This window comes from Stegodyphus dumicola, chromosome 7, assembly GCF_044657685.1.
Source record: "Stegodyphus dumicola isolate Sdum_Otavi_A_Nest chromosome 7, ASM4465768v1".
NCBI classification, from domain to species: Eukaryota; Metazoa; Arthropoda; class Arachnida; order Araneae; family Eresidae; genus Stegodyphus; species Stegodyphus dumicola.
Window position 1 is genome coordinate 61,446,188 of NC_140774.1, and position 23,094 is coordinate 61,469,281.

General features: G+C 32.3%; 1 protein-coding gene across 1 annotated transcript in view; it reads right to left on the reverse strand.

The window, feature by feature from the left end:
- The window catches only part of Megf8 (multiple EGF like domains 8), a 251,267-nt gene that overhangs the window by 33,824 nt on the left and 194,349 nt on the right, over positions 1-23,094 (reverse strand). Inside the window, exons 29-32 of the mRNA XM_085820327.1 lie at positions 19,014-19,278; positions 17,692-17,869; positions 5,134-5,320; positions 4,229-4,387 (exon numbers count right to left, since the gene is read on the reverse strand). Coding sequence (XP_085676453.1) covers positions 4,229-4,387; positions 5,134-5,320; positions 17,692-17,869; positions 19,014-19,278 — 789 coding nt within the window. The remainder of the gene's footprint in view (positions 1-4,228; positions 4,388-5,133; positions 5,321-17,691; positions 17,870-19,013; positions 19,279-23,094) is intronic.

The window sequence follows — 23,094 nt, forward strand, 5'->3', positions numbered from 1 at the left end:
CTTGACACCAGGCCACTTCCTGATAGGCAGACCTATCACGGCTATTGCAGAACCTAATATTTTAAACATTAACGATAATACATTAAAGAGCTGGCAAAAATTGTCTAAAATAGTGCACACAATTTGGAAGTATTGGAGAAATAACTATTTGAGTGCAATGCAAGAAGAACTAAATGGTTCTTTGAAAAAGACAATGTCAAGGTTGGAACTATGGTAATTTTAAAGACTGATAATGTTCCTGTATGTAACTGGCCTCTTGGAAGAATCGTAGAGATATTCTTAGGTAAAGACAATAAGGTTAGAGTACTGTCTGTCTACGGTAAGAACAGCTCCCGCCACGGTGTCTGGCGAGTGGCGGTCGCTATAGCAACAGGGCTAGTATATTTCAAATAGGGACGAACCAAGGGTTGCTTTATTGTTATTTTGTTTTTGGCGACTGTTGGCTTAAGGTAAGTTTATCATTCGTCTTCATTCCAGCTGCACGCATCTTTTCTTAAGCCTTATATTATTACTATTAGCTCTTTTTATTCTCGTTGTTATATCATTTGTGCTAGCATTTGCTCAAATTCGCTTCTATTTAGCTTGATTTTCGTAGTGCTTTGTTAATCGCCAATTTTTTAAAATGCCCTTCCAGTTTAAGAAAGGTCAACCTTTAAAGTCTCAGTCACATCAAATCGTGTATAGTGTCGCAGAATTTTGCGCTTTTGAAGTTTCGGCGAACTCTTTAGTAGTTCCTCTTCCTTAAGTTTTGAAGAGCGAAGTACCAACAATGGGTGAAAATAAACTTCTGAATACACTTGGAAAGAAATGTAAAAGCCCTGCTAATCATAAATGTGAAATTTACGATTTTGACAAATGCGTTCTACAGTAGACAATACAAGACTTTAACATTAAAGAAAAGAAAGTGCCATCTGTGCGGAAATTACTGCCTGTCTTGAGGCAAAAATTAGACTTCCCGTGGCAAAAAGACTCTTTGTGCAAAGTTTTGTGTTCAATGAATTTTCGTTGAAATGCGTAGAAGAAAGAAAAAAAAAAAAAAAAAAAAAAAAAATCTTATCGAAAGACCTCACATTGTATTTTGGAGGAACAATTATTTACGCGAAATGAGAAAACTCAGAGCAAGTGAACGAACGCCACATCGTTTACATCGATGAAACATGGATTGACAGCAATTTAACTTTTAAGAAATTTTGGCAACATGATACGGTTTTGGGCGCACAGCCAGTTTCCCTTAGCAAGCCCTCCATGGAGGCATCCCTCCTCTTAGGCCTGGAGGCTTTCCGTAATCATATAAACCAACCCAAACCACTGGTAATTAAGGAAAAAGCAGTTTTGATTTTAATTCACCTTCGCTTCCTTCCGCCATTAAATTAACCAGCTTTTGGTTTAGTTTAAAGGTATGAGAAAAGAAGAAATGTTCGCAAAAAGTATTTATTGAGAGCATGGGTATGTAAAAAAATGCTTTTACTTTCAAGATGATTCTATATACATTTAATGATGAAATTTTTAGTCATTATTAAAGCACAAGCAATAAATTAACAGAAAATTTTGAAATAAAAACATAGCAGAACGTCATTTAAAGACTGAAGAAATTGCTTTGAATGTTCACGGTAGATCAGCTAGAGGGGAGAACTATAAAAATTAAATTTATTTTATATTTATGAAGTGCGTCTATACTATATAAAGAAAATGGGGCAATCAAGTAGATTTCTAAGATGTCATCTATGATTTTGCAAGCAAACAAATAAACAAAAAAGAAGCAAAATAATAGCATGATTTTTTTAAATGTCGAAATTAAAATTTTTCTTCAAAAATAAACACGGATTTTAAAATTTATTTCCCTACAAGTTTATTTTTACTCATTGTACATCTAGAGGGATTGCAAATTTAGCGACTTGTACCTCACACGGCAAAATCAAAGACCGTTTCTTGACTGCAAAAGCTTTATCTACGCCATCGAATTTCATTTTCGGAAATTGGATGTCGGGGTCGACGCAAAGGGTCAACAAGCATTTTACTTGAAACTAAAACAAAATGTGAATATCGCCAAATCATCTTTAAATGCGCCAAGGTGGCAAACTCAGAAGTAAATCTTCAAGACACCCCTACGAAAAATGGGTTAGGGCTCGTTTCTACGGCAACAGACAGCTGCAGACAAACTGGCGAGAGCTGTTCTTACCATAGACAGACAGTAGTTTCAGTGAAAACGAAAGGAGGTATTTTTAAGAGATCAATTAATAAAATTTGTCTTTTACCTATGCCCAAATTAAACAAAAAGTATGTTTGTAATTTATTATTGTATTTTCTTATTATAGTAGTTTGATTTGTTGATGTTATTATTTGATGTTTATAATTATTTACCCGTATTTCATATTGTCACTCTGTGTAATTTTTTATTGTAAGATTTAATTTTGAATGATTACATCATGTCAAGGTGGGCGGTATGTTGCGCCTGCGCGCGCATTTCATTAGCGTCGGTGCATGCGCCTTGAGCTCTTGGAGTTTGTGACATGAGATTGTGAGCGAAGAGCGTGTAAGAGAATTTGTGGCTTCGAGTGGCCATGAACGATGTAAATTAATGAGAATAAAAGTGAGATATAATACAGTCCATTGTTCCTGAGTTTATTGAATTATAGTGTAGTGCCTGTACAAAACATTATCCATATAGAGTTTCTTACCCTAACAGTACGGTGTACAGCGAGATGCTAGTCTGTGTCAATGCTGCTATCAAGGAAAAATGTCAAACTGAGTTCCGGTGCAGAAAGGTAATGTTCCATCAAGATAATGCAAGACCATATGTGTCTGTATTTACTAGCTGGACTCTGTAAGGACTCAAATGGGGTCTTTTGCCACACCCCCATATAGCCCCAACATCACTCGTTCGGACTTCTACCGTTCTTCACACCTGCAGCTACATCTTGCTGGTGCTATCTTCCATTCTGCTCAAGACCTCTGATATGAGGTTGATATGTTTTTGGACTCAAGGCCACCAAGTTTCTGGGCACAAGGCTTTGAAAAACTGTCAAAACGTTGGCAAAAAAGTGGAGAATTTTTCCATATTTTAAAGCTTAAGATGTCTATGAAAGGACAAAATTTGAAAACGTCTTGGATATTAAGTAAAATGTTATGCATATTTTGCAAATGATTATGCCCAATGTCTATAAATAGTGTTTTGATGATCTGAAGAAATGCAGAAAAAACTATATAAACCACCACTGGCAACTATTTTGAAGGAGAGAAATTTATTTAAAGATAAGTAATCTTTTTCTTATTTAGAAAAGATAGTCTGGTTACTTAATGGGCCACTTTGCATATTGTGTTATACATAACGTAATTATATACTACACTCTAATCAAATGCTGGATTTCTACTTCCTATACATAATTGTTAACAAATACAGTCAAACCTTGCATAATGAGTTCCTCTCATAATGAACAAAACAAAATGTAAAAAAATGACTCCCTTAAGAAGCGATATTTTGGAGAATAATTGATGTGAAAATATCATGACGTCACTTGCAGGATCTTGTCTGCATTTAATGTTCATTCGGGTAGCATCTTACTATAGTTAAGCAAGTTCCTGTGCAACCTGTAATTGACAAAATTTGTTCTATGGGCCTAGAAATGGATAATTATAGATTGACAAATTAGGTAAAAAGCACAGTCAATAGCTCACCATTGAAAAACTTATGGAATGTCATAGCAAGAAGTTGTGGAGATTTTATTAGGGAAGGAAGATATAACTATCTTAGCAAAGCAACAAGCTTTCAGTGAATAAGGGAAATGTTAAAGCATGGGAGACAATTCCATTGTACATAGAGATGCAGCACCCTAATAAGGCAGTAGCTATGCATTGATTTAACGATAATGCTGTGTCTCATTTTTGCCAAATTTTGACTTGTAGACAAAGCCAAATGTCTTTACATAACTTTATTGTAAAAATGGATGTATTATAAATAATAAATTACATCATTATCAACTTGATTATTTTTTCAAGAATGGAACACATTATTCTATTTTATGTCGATTTCTATGGAAAAAATTGTTTTGCATTACAACTAAATTTCAGACACAAATTTTGCTCATTAAGCGAAGTTCTACTGTATACAGAATGCAAGGCGAATCAAATAGTTTTTAGAAACATATTCATTCATGATGGGCTCAAGCACCCTGATATCCAATTTTTATATTACAGAAAGGCATACTTTATCTGAAAATTTTCAGCTTACCTGACTTTGATTAAATGATAAGTTTGCAGTACCATTCATAAAATCTGAAGGGAAACAAACTGAACTATGTGTGTAACAATATTCATGGCAAGAAATGCAACTTCCTCCATTTACTGGATTTCCCACAAACAACGGCTTACATTTTTGACAATGTTCACCCTGTATTAAAAAGAAATACAAAGGAAATTTTACACATCATAAAAAAACAAACAATTGGGGAGGGTAAGAAGAAGACTGGAAGGGAAGAAACTACTGCAGAGTATTTAACATTTGAATATGAACTTAAACAAAATTATTTTTTCATCAGTTTACACGTTTACTCTTAAAAATCATTATAGCATTTTATTTACGGAAAAATAGATCTTCTTTCAACATAGAATTTCTGAGGCATTCAGCCTTGAATAACTTACAGATTTATATTATATATTCAGATATTTCATATTAATGAATAAATTTATGAAAGTATATTGCTACAATCAAAAATTCCTAAATCTGAGTAAATATGTCTTTAAAAATAGTTGACAAAATTCACATTAAAATAATATTATAAAAAACAGTATACTTGGTTGTTTTCATAATCCTGACACACTATTATTTTGACTTTTTTTATCGATACTATTATATATCATGATTCATCTAAATTTAATTTTATTTATTCTTTTTTTGGTATTCAGCAAAAGCAAGTATAAAACAGACAGACTATTTAAATACTTCTGAGCACAAATGTATTTCGTTTTTGCATTTTAACATTTTCCTGTTAAAAACTTTTAAAATACTGCATTATAGAAAAAGTCACATTATGAAATCATTTGAATTATGAATATTACAGTTAATTCTTTAATCAGAAACAAATTAACAAAACATGGTAAAAGTCAAATTTAAACAAATTAAGCGAAATTACTAACAAAAGTATTGTTTTTGCATTCTAAACAAAGGTCCAGACTATCAGGTCCAGGGCAATGGCTATGACCATTACATTTGCACATTATAGAACAGTTTGCACCAACATATCCAAAGTTACACTGACACACATCAGGTTGAATGCATGTTCCATTTACACAGCCTTGCTTGCAAGTTGGTGTACAACGTTCCCTAATAAGAAATAAACAGTCAAATTATACATAAGTTTAATTATTAGTACAAAATAATAGCAGCAATAATATTAATCATTCTAAAGCAGTAAAATTCTCAAAACTAACTTGAATATTTTAGAATTTTACACATTTCTTCCCCCTTAAAAATTAAGCAAATGAGAAACTTCCAAAGCCAATAAAAAGTACATATAAGGTATTGTTGCCAATTAGTGTGATTAAGCAAATAAGCATGACATCACAATACAATCTATATTTAGGTTTTATATAAGCCCAATAAATTCTTAATAAGCCAGTTTAGTTTTTGTAAAGGCTGTAAGTTAATTACTATTTATCTCTTTTTTCCTCACATTTTTTTTGGGGGGGGGATTAGAATTTGGGACTTATCCTGTATAGAATAGCATGCAGTGAAGTATTTTCAAAGTTATGGGACTCTGGCATCAAGAAAAAGTGTGCAGGAATGGGAATGGTATGTGACTTTATTTAACCCTCTGAGCGTTATGATTGGGTTTATCCAGTCATCAGAAGTTTTGCTACTTGGTATATATTAGCTTATAATAATTTAAGATATTTTGCTTTCTTACTTTCTATAATAATGTAAATATCATCTTAATGAATGTTAGTTTATGAAAATGCAGACTGAAATAAGTAATTATACAAACTAAATTAATAAATGCTGTTGAAATACTGGTCTTCATGATGGATCTAAAATCCTGTGCCACTCAGGGGGTTAAAAACAGATAAACAATGACTATGTAAGGTGCAAAACCACATGAACAGATTTTTATATGCTATACATCTAACTTAAAGAGTTGGGAGATTATGTTTCAGATGAGAGTTTCTGTTTCCTTAATCTTATACCAGATGATTGGTGCAAGTTTGGCAGCATTTTCACAGTTGACAAGACTATAATCAGATAAAATATTTCATTTTCATATATTTAAGGCCTATGAAATATATCAGCTTTCATATCTGAAATGCATCTTATTTTCTGAATTATTACATAATTTTAAATGCAAGGTTTTGATATTGAAGTTGATAATTTTAGATTAGAAATTTCTTCAATTCATTTGGCTTTTCTCATGTGAATTGCTCCCTTTTCTTTCTATCCCCCCCCCTTTTTTTTTTTTTAATATATTCATCTACCTAGAATTTTCATACATCCCACATTCACATTTCTCAAGTTTTTACTGTAATAAGATAAAATATTTCAGCACTCACTGATATCATTACATAAATGCAGTTCATTATCTTCAATATATATACACCAAAGAAACACTGCATTATGACCACCCTCCATCTATAACAATGGGCTTGCTAGGAACAAAACCACTGTGCATGCACGGCTGATGGAGTATATAAATGCACTGTCTTTCTAAACATAGCATGATTAGTGACGTAATGGAAAAAGCAGCTGTCTTATCAAATTTCGATACAGGTCAAAAATCACTATGGCTCGGCAACTGGGAACATCAATATCAGAACTGGTGCGGTTAGTGGGCTGTCCACATGCAGTTGTTGTGAGCGATACCAAAAATGGTGTATGGATGGTAAAACGACACGTTGCTGGCAACGTGTCGTCGATGCCACATTGATTCCAGAGGAGAGCAGAGATTACACATTATTCGCTGTGACCGATTAGCTACAGCAGCTGAAATCACCCCCGGTTAAAACAATGGTGACCCAGACAGTATTTCTCAACACACTGTGCAGCGTACATTACTGTGCATGGGCCTATGCAGCCAGAGGCTGAAGCATGTCAAATGCACTGACGGTACGTCATTGCCAGCTGAGTCTGCAATGGGGCAAGAAATATCAGAATTGGACATTAGAAGAATGGAAGAAAGTTGCATGGTCTGATGAATCACATTGACAAGCATGTGCTAATACACTGATTTCCAAATGAAACTCAGGCTCCTGGATGCACAACTGGACAGAGAGAAGCCAATGCCTTGGGGTATTATGGTGTGGGCAATGTTTTCATGGAACACATTAGGACCCATAATCTCCACAGAACAATCCCTGACATCTGTGCGCTATATGGACATCATTGCAGACCAGGTTCACCCATCATGACAACAGTATTTCCGGTGAGGAATTGTGTTTACCAACAGGATAATGCACCATGTCATAAGGGTCGAATCATCAGGGAGTGGTTCAAAGAACATTCCAGTGACTTTCAACTCATATCTTGGCCTCCAAATTCACCTGACATTAATCCAATAAAGTATTATTGGTCCCATCGTCCCATTCACCAAATTCGTGCTGCCACGCTACCCCCTCGCAATGTGCGGAAATTGCAGGACTAGTTAGTGAGCGCTTGGTACCAGATACCTTAGACTACATATCAGCACCTTGTGGAATCAATGCCACACTGTGTGTTGGCAGTTTTGAGGGCTAAAGGTGGTCCTACATGTTATTAACAGGATGGTCATAATGTAATGGCCTTTTGGTGTGTGTGGATATATATAAACATTTATTTTAAAACAAAAATTGTTAGACCGCTAAGAAATTAAAATATTATTTTTTGAGAATTACATGTATTCCTATTGTATTAAAATCAGCTAAGATTAAAAACAGAACAATTATTTAGTTCTGAAGCAATTCTGAATTTGTCAAACTAAGTGTACCGAGAAGTATTTGATAGCTGTGTTAACTACATAACATAATAATTTAGGTAATTCATAGGCAATTTAAGATGATTTCTTACCAATAAATTAGCCAAATCATTTGAACGTTACAATGAATCATGTAAATTATTTCCTTTATAACCCAAAATATTGAAGCTCTATTTCAAGAATTGGTACATTGTTCTGCATAGGAAATGATTTCTTGAAGTGTAAGAATGAGTGAAAAGAAATACAACTTCCATTATTACAAATACTTTCCAATTTAATATCTGCACAATACATTTTATACATTTTACGCTCTGCCTATGGACAAGAACACATTATCTCTTAAAAGAAGCAAATTTCCTATAAAAATAATATACAGATGCATTAGTTTTGTAAGAAGCAAAGTTCATTTAAATCTCAATTACTGCCAAAATATAATTAAAATAAATATTAAATAAAATATAATTATTTTATAACAAATTTCCAATAATCTGCCCATGTCAAGATAAATGATTGTGTGGATCATACAGACGAGCAAAAAATGGGCAAAGAGTAAGTGGGAGAGACTAGAGGAAGAAATATAATCTGTATATGTCATTATAAAATTCCATTGTTGTCCAGAGTTCGTAGCGACATGTTAGTTAAAAAAATAAGCACCTATAAGCACTTTTCAAGAACATTTTAGGGAAAAAAAATAAGCATCTGTCTAATTACATTATACACAACTGCATGATTTTAAAAGAAAAATTAGACTTGTAATTTAAAATATGAGAAATTCAGTATTAATTAAGAGAGAATGAGCATTACTCAACCATGGAAAACAATTATATTCTTTTTTTTAAATTTTAAATAACAGTTCAATTCACAGAACTAGTTCACAATGAGAGAAAAAAAATTATGCAGAACTAAATCATATTACAAGATTTAATGACGAAATTTCTGTTCAAAATAGAGAAAATAAATAAAAATAAACCATATTTATTATATTCGTTTGGCACCTAAAACAAATACAATTTATGTTTCCAATTTTATTAATATTTAAATAACTTAAATCAAAATTCTGAACATTTTCTAAATTTTCATTGTATAACAGTTTTCATTAACAGATATTGCAGGCAAAGTAATTGAAGTAAAAATAAGCAAAAAAAAAAGGAGCTTTTCTGAAATCAGAAGATGGGGAAATTTCTTCATGCAGTCATCCTTTAACAGTAAAAGCTTAACTAACCTGCATACTCGGAAATTGCCGAATATCTGAAAATTCCGAATAGTCGAGCATAACTGGTAAAAGTGGAAAGGGGGAGTAGGTTGTAGCCATTCTTTAGATTTTTCAGCTAAATAATGCTCTTGACATTTCGATATGTGCATCATACAAAAAATAGTCCAATGGAACTGAAAATTAATCTGCATCTGCTTAGCAAGCACAGTAAGACTCTTTTATCTCTGTGAAATATCGCAAACGTTATTGCACAATACGTGTGCCTTAATTCTTCTGCATGTGATATTACGCAATTGGAATCAACAGCTGCCGGTATTTAGAGAATAAATAATTAAATAAAGGAAAACGCCCCTTTGCTTCCTCCGGTTTGCACTGTCATGCGCCTATGTGGCATATTTATCATTGAGCAGGGCACTTTGCGTTCCATGCGATATCCCTGCTGTACTCATATTGATTAATAAAGAGATTTACCAATCTGGGGTGCTTGACATTCTAATTTTGAACAGACTGCGTTAAATTTCTGGAATAGAATCATTCTTTGCTTGGGTTGGTACACCGCAGAACTTTTAGTCCTATTCAATACAGATGGGAAAGTGACACCCCCCCCAAAAAAGGTCCGTTGGTTGTTTTGCAGCGAACTATAATAGTTTCAATATTCGAGATTTTGCGGAGAAAGGGAAGAACCCCCCAACTTCCGTACTGTATAATGCATTGGGGAAAAAAAAAAAAAAAATATTTGACTATTAATGATTTGTGAAAAGGTGTCTGCTATTTTAAACTGAATTACCCAGGGCAGGTGGCGATGATGCCCCTTTGCTTACTGCCCCATGGGGTTTCCCTACTTGCTTAAAGTAGAGTGCAATGAAGGAAACCACTGGCAGTATATTTCTTAAGAGCCACCGCTAACTCATTCAATAAAGGTGATTTAAATAATGAAATGTTAATTCACATGTCAAAGATCTCTTTGTACATAACATTTCTTGTGTAGATCTTTCCATCATTTTTAAACTCGCCTTGCAGAAGACCATCCATTATTTTTAATTTTACGTCCGTTCTTTCGTCAACTCTTGAACAGGCAACATAAACTTGACCATGTTCAAATGCAGGCTCAGGTAAAAAAATGCCAACACGCTTAAGTGTTTGGCCCTGAGACTTATGGATGGTCATAGCAAAGGCAAGTTTTACAGGAAATTGTCTACATCTGAATTCAAATGGCCAACCTGTGCCGTGGCAACTTCATTCCATTGACTAGTACAGTTACGCAAGCAACCAATAAACTATCAGTTACAAACAGACACTTAAGCCGCATATATATATATATATATATATATGGGGTGAAGTAACGCCATCTCCTCTGAAACGGCTGGCTTCTGGGCTTAGTGAAGTACATTGTTGGATTCCGCAGGTCCGTGGCATTTTCACCATTCGCATCTTCTTGGGACTTTAATTAGCCGAGATATTAATTAAAAACTAATTTTCCCCTACATTTTCCACTTTCTTTCTTTGGTTTTCCCTATTACAGGGATTTGGCTATGTGCCAAATTCTTTTTTCTCGAATATCTATGGAACTGCGCCAAGTTGAAATTCGAGACGCGTATCCTCGGATTCCAAAAAAATTCTCCGAATCCATCGATACCGTTCTCATCTTCGTACGACTTTAATCGGCAGAGACATTAATTAAAAACTGCGGAAATGTTAATTTCCGAGTGGCAACAATAAACTATCGGCGACACACACTTTAGCCGCTTATATATATAAAGATATAAGCATACCGATCATAATGCAGACGAGAGTTGGAAGTGCTGGCATGAGGTGTTGCTGTTGAAATTGTTCTTTCTGTGTATGGCATTGCTTTATTCCTGCGATTTTGTGAAGTAAGGAAAAAAGACATTGCTCTCACTGATGAAGCTGATCCTGAGATGCTGTCGTCTCTTCTTGATGTTCATGATAAGTATGTTTTCATTATTCTTTTAGACATTACATTAAAAGTTAGGATTCATGCATATCATGGACATGGAGGAGATCGAAAACTGTATCAAATCTGTGTGTAATCACAGAAATCTGGAAGTTACCAGCGATAACTTAGAAAAACTTAAGCAACTTATGCTTTCTGAGTTTCATGCTTATCAAAATTCATTTAATCCAAATAATGCAACTGAAGTTCACTTAGCTCATGCCAATGCTATGGAAAAGGATATACAAATCTTAGAATTATACATTAATGAAATGAAACAAAAAGAAACCCTAAATAATTCAATCTAATATTACTGCTAGTCAAAAATCTAGAATCAAAAAGAAAACCACAATAGATAAAGAAGGATACATAACCCCTAGAATAACTCATAAGAGTATCAAATTCCGAAATAGAAGAACCAGCTCAAAAAAATAAATTTGAGGAACTAAACCCTGAAGACAATATGGAAGCAGAGGAAGGTGAATTTATTACACCCAACAAAAAAGCAGGACACATTCCTCAAAAAATATCGTAGAAACCTAAGTGGAGGTACACTGACCATAAGAGTTTATGACTCAGATCACTACGCACAGTTACTGAATACCTAACTAAACTACATATTCCTTTTCACACTTTTAAACTCAACAGTGAAAAGCCTATCAAGGCAATAATTAAAAAACTTCCAAAAACAGCTAATATGGAACTAATCAAAAAAGAAATTGCCTAAGAAGGTATTACAATTAAAAAAATTTCACAAGTAATTCACATTATTGAAGGAAAGCAAGTTCATCTTCCTGTTTTTATAGCAGAATGTACTAGAAATAAAGAAGGTAAAAGAATATATGACCTAAAAAAACTCAGATGTCTGGATGTCTTTATTGAGCCTTTTAAAGCTCGCCCTGGACACATGCAGTGCCATAAGTGCCAAAGGTACGGGCACACACGGGACAAATGTCACTATAAACCTCGCTGTTTAAAATGTGCAGAGCCTCATAAAACATTCACTTGTAAACAAACAAAAAATGACAACAAACCCCCTGTTTGTGCCCTCTCTGGGCAAAATCATGTTTCTTCCTTCAAAGGTTGCAGTAAACATCCTTATAATGTTCAGAAGCAAATCGAAGAATTTAAAGCTTTAAAAGAAGAAAAGAAAAAAGAACAATTTAAATTTAACAAAAAAGATTTTCCTTTACTCCCTGAGAACAAATAAAAAAATGCATGGAATACTTCAAAGGAAAGTGAAAACAGTAATAAAACAGAAGACACAAACTCAAACCCACTTGGCTTTTTAACTGGATAAAAATTCAACTCACACAAGTTAAAGAATTCTTCCAGAAATTTAAAACAGCAAAAACAATATTTGACAAACTAGAGGTCGGTATGGCGGCCTTCAAATATTTCTCAAACTAAACTATGAATTTTAATCAAATTCATAGTCAAATAAATTTTATCTCAGCTACAAATAGCTTCTTAAAGATTTGTTACTATAATGCAAATGGCATCAGATACCAACAAGTGGAAATTTCAAATTTTCTTACTAGACATAACATTGATGTTATGCTAGCAAATGAAACGCATCTCCGCTCTTGCGACAAATTTAAAATACAAGGCTACCGCATCTACAGAAAAGACAGAAGACATAAAAGAAGAGGAGGAAATGCAATTCTCATTAAAAACCATTTCAAAACAGCCAAATATGATTTAAACCCTTCTTGTACTATAGAAAATGCTGCAGTACTTATCTATAGTGGTTTTAGAGAACCTTTTCTTTTTATCTCAGTCTACAATCCCCCCTCAAGCACTTTTGATCTCAATAATCTGAAACTACTTACTGAAAATAACTACCCCACCTTAATAGCAGGTGATTTAAATGCTAATCATTCCTCTTGGAACAGTAGTGTCACAAACAGAAATGGAGAAAATTTAAACAACTTCATCCACAATCGTAACATCAATCTCATTGCTCCCAATCACCCAATGCACTATACACACAACGGACTCGGAGATATTTTAGATATAGTTTTGATGAAAAACCTTCCTAATATTCCTAATCTTGATGTTCTCCCAGAACTTTCATCTGACCATCTCCCTATAGGCTTCAATTTCAATGGATTTTATCCCCCCCTCCCTAAAGCTCATACAAAAGTTAATTGGTATATGGTTACCGAACAGCTAAATTCTGTAAACAGCAGAACCACACTTCGTTATGACTGTGATATTGAGCTGGAAATCGCCAGATTAAACTCCAAAATTCAAAACGCTATCAATAATGCTACCTATACAGTCAAGAATAAAAATCCCTATGGCATCCCAGAAGAAATTAAATCCCTTACACAAGAAAGAAATAGAAAAAGAAGGCATCTTACTCGCAATCCTACTGAAAAATGTCATACTAATTATTTAAACAGAAAAATAAAAGAAGACACCGCCACCCATCGATCAAATTCGTGGGATAATTTCCTAGAAAACATGGATCTTTACCCAAACTCAGTTTGGAAAGTAGCTAAATCGCTCAGAAATGTTTCACCCAATCAAATTCACCCCCTGTATCACATGGGCAAATTTCACCACTCCGAAGACTCCATTGCTGAAATTCATGCAAAAGAATTAGAAAATATTTTTAAACAACATGAAAATAATAATTTTGATCACGAAAAATATATTAACTACTCTGTCAATAGCATCCTCAACAGTCCTAGCATTAATTTTTTTACGCCTACATCTCCAAACGAAGTTCGGCAAATTATTAAAAAATTAAAGAAGTGCAAAGCTAAAGGATATGACATGATTTCTAATGAAGCATTGCAAGCTTTACCTAGAATATGCATAGTCTTAATTACAAAAATTTTTAATGCTTGTATTAGACTCAGCTACTTTCCATTGCAGTGGAAACACTCGATCATTGTTACCATCCCGAAACCAAGAAAAGATCCACAGCTAGCAAAAAATTACAGACGCATCAGTCTCACCAATCATCTAGAACGCCTTAATCTAATAGACAAGCATCAATTTGGATTCCGCAAAGGCCACAGTATCACACATCAAATATTAAATTTAGTTGAATTTATTGCCCAAGAATTTACAAAAAAAAAAAAAAAAAAAAAAAAAAAAAAAAGGAACAGCATGCTTCCTCGATTTCGAAAGAGCTTTCGATCGAGTGTGGCATGCTGGCTTATTTCATAAGATATCGAACTTTCCTTTACCAAACAGCTTTATCAAGCTTATGCATTCTTATTTTAAACATCGTACTTTTCAAGTAAGCTGTGGTGAAGCAATCTCTTCAAAAAAAGTAATTTACAGTGGAGTAGCTCAGGGCAGTGTTTTAGGACTGAAGCATTTTACAATATTCGTAAATGATATGCCTCTACCTTTTCATTCTAATATACTCAAATATGCCGACGACACAGTCATCCTCACCAGTTCACGAAGTCCAAATAATGCTTTAGAGAAACTTCAGCTCCAAGTCAACATTATTAACAAATTTTGTTAAGACTGGAAAATCAAACTAAATACTGATAAATGCTGTGTAGTTCTCTTCCGCAGATACAGGAAAAATATCCCAGTGAATATAATATAAATATCCGACTCAATAACCAAGATATTCCTGTTGCCAACTCCTATAAGTACTTAGGTGTCTATATTGACAAAAAACTAAATTTCAGAGATCATATTCAATATGTTACAAATAAGGCTAACGCTGCTTTCATTGCTCTCTATTCATTAATTGGAAGAAACTCTAAGTTAAACCTCCATACCAAGAAAAATATCTACATCTCACTTATTCGTTCAATAATCCTCTATGCAGTTCCAGCCTGGGCTACTGCCCGAAAAATAGACAGACAAAAATTAAATGTTCCTCAAAACAAAATCTTATGTAGCATAGTGAAGGCACCCTGGTTTGTAATTCTCAAATTCACAAAGACATGGATATCAACCCAATTCATGACCAAATCCTAATTTCTGCACACAACTTCTTTGAAGATATAAGAAATTCTCCCTATAAAGCCATTAAATCGCTTACAGACTATGACCCTACTATTGAGCACGTAGTGAAAAGACCTCAAACAATCCACCACAATTCTAAGTGGTGGTAGTGTATATATTGTAAAAATATTTTTATTTTACTATTACTCTTCAGTTACTATTCAAGAAAGATGAACTTTGCAAAGTTAGGACTTTATTTTTCATCAATGAATTCTTCGTTTTACTACTTATTTAACCAAGATTTTTACTTTTACTTTTTATTTTTACTATTTCGTATTGTGTGTTTTAAAATCAAAGTTCGTGATCATCACCAAGTGCTTACTCTCACTCATTAGCCCTACTGATCCACATGACCTCATTTTCGCATTTTACAGTTTCCTATTCATTTAATGATTATATCGCAAGTTTAGATGATTTTCAAGTGTTTCAAAAGACATAGAACTCTTAAATTCACAGATAGATGTTGCTTTTACTATGTTCGAACTTTATTTATTTCCAAAAACTACATAAAACATCATTTTTCAAACTCTGACTCCTCGACCAATCTTAATGTCGGACGTTGGTCACGTGTTTCTGTTCTTCTAAACTCACCCAGAAGCTTTGACTTTCATTTCGCCTCTCGCCGCCATTGATATAATCACCCATGATATGCTATGATATGCAATTTAGCAAAACGTATTTTATGAATTATCTCATTTATTGATCTCGCCTTTGGGCGCAGTGTACTTTTAAATACACCTCTTAAATTTTTAACTTTATGGCCTATTGTATAATGATAATATACTGGTAAGAGCTCCTAGTAGCTAAAGCCAGCAGTAAAGATATGATCCAAAATCCAAGTCTGATCATAATAAACGCGAATATGAACTCACCATGCGGAACGAGAACGTAAATTATTAAAATCTTGATAGAAATTCAAACATGTGTAGTATTGGGTGGGAGCAAAAAACACGGAATGTATCGGAATTTTCTACCGCTTTCGCAATTCTTTGACCAATAGAGTGACATGCATGTTATGTTAATGCAGAGAAAGGGGCAGAAAGCTATTTCTGGGATTAGGATTCACCATCTGACATTCCACATAAGTAAGAAAAGTTGTTTATTTAGTTTCGGCTTTGATACGGGAAAAAAATGTACGTTCGGTAAAAAAAAAAAAAAAACACTAAAAACAAAAAGGTCTGCTTTAGGAAAAAAATAAGCACATATAAGGGGTTTTAAACTTTATTTTCAAATATAAGGACTTATAAGCACTTGCAAGGGACAGCTACGAACCCTGTTGTCCTTGATTTTATTTTGAATGCAAATCATAGTGTACGAAAGAATCATAAATTTTATAAGTGGTATATGACAGGGTTATAAAAATGTACTCATTTATCACATTTATGCTATAAATTGCAGAAACATTTTAAGAAATGTATAGATAATAATTATTTACATGAATCATTTTCTTATGCTGATAAACAATACATTTTTATAATATTAAAGATAAAAGATCTCATTCATTATAGATTGGCAACAATGTATTCTCACGTTTCTATTTTTATTTGAATTTAAGAAGATTTTTATTCTTAACAAAAAATAATAAATTTCTTTGATAAAATAAAAAGCTTAGTTCATGGAATATAAAAAATATAATATGATAATAAAATATGAAGAGGGGAAAAGAAACTACTAAATCATCACAATACTATGATTGAGTTTGAATTCATGTCAATACCTTTTCTTAAGATTTCTTTCAGTTACTAAGGTCAAGATGCAGCAGTTAATTTTTCGCGCAACAAGAAGAAAAATTTTATCTTACAGCACGATTTCTTTATATAAAATCTTTCCCATTTTATTATAATAGGTTTTTGATTAAAAATTGCACCTGTTTTTGTGGCTTGAGTAATGTCAATCTTTAGCACATTATTTAGATGCTCTTCTATAAAAAATATTGCTCTAAGATTTATTTCAAATATTGCTAAATTTAATACTCTAAAGGATCTAAGTAAAAATACAGTGACTAAATTGAAATTGTCAAATTTTATAAAATATATATCTATAAATGAAACGAATTTATATATTGATTGTGTTTAAAAATTTCTCTGTTTTAAGAAAAATTACGGTTTGATGATATTCTGCTATTTTATTTCTTTGTATATGTAAGATATTTTTATGCATGTAAGTAACAGGTGTTATATTTTGTTTTACAAAGTACATAATAATGTGTTTACTTGTTGGTGTAGCAGGTAAATCTCATCAGCTTCTAGACTTTAAGTTCATATTTTAGTTGTTTATTCTACTTACAAGTTATTTCAGGTAGTATGGTGGTTGCCCTGCTGTTTATAGGCCTATTTTGGCCTTGTTTTAGATTTCAATGTTTCTTTAATTAAATAGCACCACTAAGCCTGTTAACTACCTGTTAAGCCTCTAATGGTAGTACAGGAAGTTCGATCAGTCATATAAAACCTTAAACATTACAAATTTCCCAAATACTAAAGTCACTTAATTACTTTTAAGTAAGAACTGAAATGCGGAAAATTATGACTTAGATCTGAAACCTAAGAGAGATACATTAACATAAAATAAAAATATAAAATAATAATAATTTAAAAATTTCTCACCCTTTCATTCTATATCCAGGTTTACAAGGGCATTCAAATCCATCTGGTGTATCTACACATACTTCATGAGCATCATCACAATTATGATGCCCATTTTTACATTCATTTTCAGGAGGTTTTGATAAATATGTCCAAGTTGGGGGACCTTCAGACAACTGAAACCATTTAAAAGTTTGACCTAGAAATGGGAAACATTTGTCATTAATAAAATTACCCTTCACATAGTAATACTGGATTGAAACATAAGTAATGGTCATTTATGTTGTGTTTAAAATTACACGGCAAAAATAAAATGCATTGGCATAATGTTCTGTTTTATTCGAAAGAGAATCTTTCCCTCTACAACATGGTGTATTTGATTTTTTTTTTTTGGTCTAAGCTAATTTTTGATATTTTTTAGAACATTAAAATGGAATATCAAGGCAACAAAAATAGGTATTTTCGACACCTTCTTCTTTTTCTGTTTAATTGAGGCGCCAGTGCTGCAGAAGTTGCCTGAGAGATTTGTGAAGTGTATGGAGAAGGTGCATTGCCTGAACAAACTGCAAGAAATTGGTTTGCCAAATTCAAAAATGGAAATTTTGACCTTGAAGACACTGCTCATTCCGGACGACTAAATGAGTTTGATGAAGAGTGTTTGAATCAACTTCTGCACAAAAACACATGTCAAACCACTTGAGAATTATATAAACGAATGGGCTGTAGCCAAATGACTGTATTCAACATCTTGGGTTTATGGGGAAAATTCAAAAACTCGGATATTATTGACTACTTTATTGTTTTTTGTTTTGTTAAAATAAAACTTTTTAAATTTAAAAAAAAAAAAAAAAAAAAAAAAAAAAAAAAAAAAAAAAAAAGCTATTTCTTATGTTTCAACCCAACAAAAGAATCTTAATGCCTAAAAAGCCCCCTTTTGCATGCTAAATAAACTGCATATTGATTGAAAGTTAAAACCTTAAACTTCTACCAGATGAATAAGATTCTGTTTTCTTAAACATTTCTTGAATCTGAAGTGTTTTCAAAATATTGATAGAAAGTTAATTATGTTTTATAGAAACATCAGAAGAGTGAGAAAGAATTTTGGCATTTCCGATAATATGCACAAACATTCTATTTAACAAAGGTTATCTCAGATTATAAAAAAAATTATATAGTTAGAAAATATAATTTGTCAAAAACATAATTAGTGAAAAAGTAAAGTTTCGAATTTCAACTTTTACATGTAATATTAATATTATCAAACTTAATACATAAAAAAAGGGTGAAAAAAAAAAAGCATTTCAAACATAAATTATAGCTTCATGAGAAATTAAACAGCATACTTGGTAAAGGAAGACCAAGGAGGAGAACTTGATTCTCTCGACATATTCCCCCTATAGGTCCCATAATTCCACCCTCCATGCACAGACCTCGTCCATCCACTACAGGCCCGGAAAATGCACACCAACCACAATTTGCCTGTGACAAGCAATGTGATGCCTGGAAATGCTGCCAACAGGGAACTGGGCAAACTGATTCATTACCATGTAACACAGGTCCACAAGACCCATCTTCACATTTCAGCAATTCAAAAGTTGGAGACATACACTGAAAGAAGAGGTAATATTCATTCCAGATCAAATAACACATTAAAATGTAAATGTGTTGTATGTTTCAGCAATAGAGACCATTTAGTTATTTAAAAAAATTATTTATTTCTAATTTAAAAACCTGAATATGTCTTTTGTTTTTCTGTATCACTATTTTTTCTCACCTGCAAGTTATAATTTTTTATAAGCAATTTTGTAGGAGGAAAATGTCTTTTCTTAATCAATACATATAACCTTGCTACATCTCAGTTCAATTAATCAGGAGTGTTTTTTTCATTTATCAATTTAAATTGCTTAATTCTCTTCAACACTGAGAACTAAGCCAATTTTTAGGTAAAAGAAGTTGTAAAAATTACTAGCTATATATATATATATATATATATATATATATAAAAGAAGAAAAAGAAAAAGTATTTCTTTCATGTTGTCTCAACATTTATATAAAGAATCAATATTTCACCACCAGTCATACTTTAGGAAAGAACCATTTTTATTTTTCTATCTTTTAGCATTTAAAAAATATAAATCTAGAAGCTATCTCTCTCTCTCTTTTTTTTTTTTTGATGAAAGAACCATAAACTTTAATTATGATTTTTATAATGTATACTTTATGGTAGCCTGATTAAGTACAATTGAACTGCATCGAATTTCTGGAAATTTGTCAATCTGTACAATGCATAACATTTCTTGAAAGCTATGAAAGAATACTAATCATGGAGCAGGAGTTTTCTCAAATTTTTACATTCATTTTGTTTGACAAGATGATTCATTTGACTCTTTTTATCATGAACAAGTATACTGCCTTTCCTAAACTCTGGACAGCACTGCCTTACTTTTTCATTTACTTATTATTTTAGATTTATAACTTTGTTATAAATTTGACACAACTCACAAAGATTTCCTGCCGCATTCAAAAACTGAATCACAAACTGAATTTTGCGCCTCATAAAACTGTTTATTCAGTTACTTTTCGAATGGTAATTCTGGTAAAATGTTCACTTGGTGATAATTACAAAAGTGATAATAAATATATTAAAATAACTATACTGCTATAAATACAAATTAAAAAATTTTATGTGGACCAGATGAACAAAATGTATTAAAATATCGACATTAGATGATATACACAAATTTTCTCTTTATTAACAAAATAACCTTTCAAAAATAACACAAATAAAGTATATAATAGAAATACTATTAAAAAAGCAGCAAAAGATAATTCTTAAACAAATATCAATGAGAAGTTTTGCATTATTTCTTTACACCCAACTGGTCTACACTTGCAGAAATAAATGAGACAGCACTTAACTTTCCAATCATACATCATTTAGTCTTGATCAATACTAATTGCCTTACTTTTACTTATTTTCATTGCAGAAAATAATTGCTCGCAAGCATACATGTTTCCAAAAAGTGTCACGATTTGCATTGCACGTGTGACTATCATGGATATTTTTTTAAAATCATGTAATTTTGTTTGGATGTCTATATTCTGAAATTTATTTCTCAAATCAGTATTGTTTCGTAAATCTACCAATTACATTTGAAATTCATCAAGAGCTATTTCCATGCCTATATTAAAATTTAAGAATGTTTTTTTTTTTTTTTCTGATTTAACTATTTCATATCGTGATTTAAAGTAGGTTATTTTTTTCTGTATTTGCTGGGCATATTTTTGTGATTCTGAAGAAGTTTCTCTTTTTTAAGGAAAAAATAACGTGTCATTTGAATATTTGTTCCAAATTTCGAGTTTGCTTGAAAAGCCTTCATTTGATCAAACATATTCTGTATAATCTGGGTTTTTCTTCGAAGTTCCCTAATCGTCACACATTCATTTTTTATTGGTGAATTAGAAAATGGAACTTCTTACATTTCCACAAACAACTGAATTTAAATTTTTAAGATGTATACTCTTTTTAGCTTAGCACTTCTATTCAACTAACATACTTCTGAGTTATAAATTAGGTCACTATATTCATTTTTAAATCTTTTAAAAATTCTTTAAACTGGCAGTGATTCAATGCTCAAGATTTCAGAAAATTAATAAGTTTTATTGCAAGAAAGGTGACATTCAGCATATTTGAATTTTTGGAACAAAGATTCTGTTTGTTAATTATGCAACGATTAACAAATATTTTTCTCCCTCCCAAGTTTTTAATACCATTAAATACCATTCTCACAATTTTACATTCATGCTTACCATTGTTCATTGGTTGATATCCTGACAATGGAACAGATAAGTTCTTCAACAACGATTTTAGTTAATTATACAGGTCTTTACGTATTGTAGATCATGTTATTGGCATTAATGAACCCAATTCTTCAGTTATATTAAAAAACTGGAATTGATTCCTTTTATGAATGTCATTAATTCTGATTTGTTATTGATGTCAGAGTTCCTATCAAGTGCCAAGAAACACCATTCAAATTTTTCAATGCGTTCATCTAAAGTGCAGCAATGCTTTTGGACAGATCTATAAATTCTGGCAATAATGAATTTTGAAAAATTAATTTGGGAAATAATGTCTTTTTTTAATCAGGAAAAGCTATTTCTGCAACATCAAACATTCCTTAACTACTTAACAGTTTCATTTTTTCCCAAATTTGATCAAAAAAATTCACATTTTTCATTCATTTTGCATTTGTAAGTAGGAAAATGTTTTCATAATTAACACTTGCAATATATGCGAACATTTAGAACAACTTTTCTATTGCAAATAAAATAACCTTTTCCCTGGGAGTTGTCTTTTTTTTCCTAAATTAACACCTAAAAGAGAAGTTACATTTATAGCACATACATACAAAATAGGATTATTTTACACTTATATTCAATTACAACAATTACATTTACCAAGCTTTTTTTTTCTTCTTAAGATCTGATTTAGTATGATATATCTTAAAATAAGGTGAAAGACACAGTCTAGCATCACAATCTAGATAAAAATATCGGGTCTCTCTTCTCACTCTTTTGCTGTTGTTATTTTTCTTCAGCGAAACACACAGCACTGTTTTGTGCACATTCATTTACATGCATTATAGATTCTGATTCCAAATCACAAGAAATTAGCTGCATACATTCTGAATCAGCCATATTAGTTTATGGTAAAAAAAAAAATAACTATTAGTACATGAATAAAGTTATTAAATCACCAGTAAAATACATGTAAAAAGCTAAGCATTTAACTATAAAAATTCACCAAGTCATGCAAAAGATGTGAAACAAGTTCATGCTTTTGACCCATTTGGACTAGAACAATTAGACTTTACCAACTACCATTTAGTGGATTTCAACTGCCATTCTATATGACTCTTTTGATATTAAAAATAAAAAAGATATGGGCAAAACAATTAAAAGCAACAAAGAAATGACATTGCCCATACAATATACAGCCAAATAAGTAAAGGCTCTAAAGCAATGCCCATGTGGTGCATGGGGACAACAGGAGAGTAGTTAATCATCTCTCCATCAGCATATACTTTTATTTATTATTTTTTTTTATAAGCTTAACTAACAATATAAGTAGCTTCCTCAGCAAAATCTAATGAAAACCTTTCAAGGTTTATACATTGTTTTAAGCTTTTCTCCAATTCATTCACTTCATCTTTCTGCATTTGGTCTTGGATGTTTCATTATCCCGGGTTTGATCGTGCTGGGCACGTCATACCCCCCTCCCTTTTTTCGCTGTTTCTTTTTTTAAAAATGAATGATTCTTCTTGTAGCTGCCCCCAAGGTCATAACCCTGAAAGGCGAAAGAGTTCTAAATATAGATATCCTGAAATCGCCATTCCAGGGTATGTCACACTCAGCATGAGC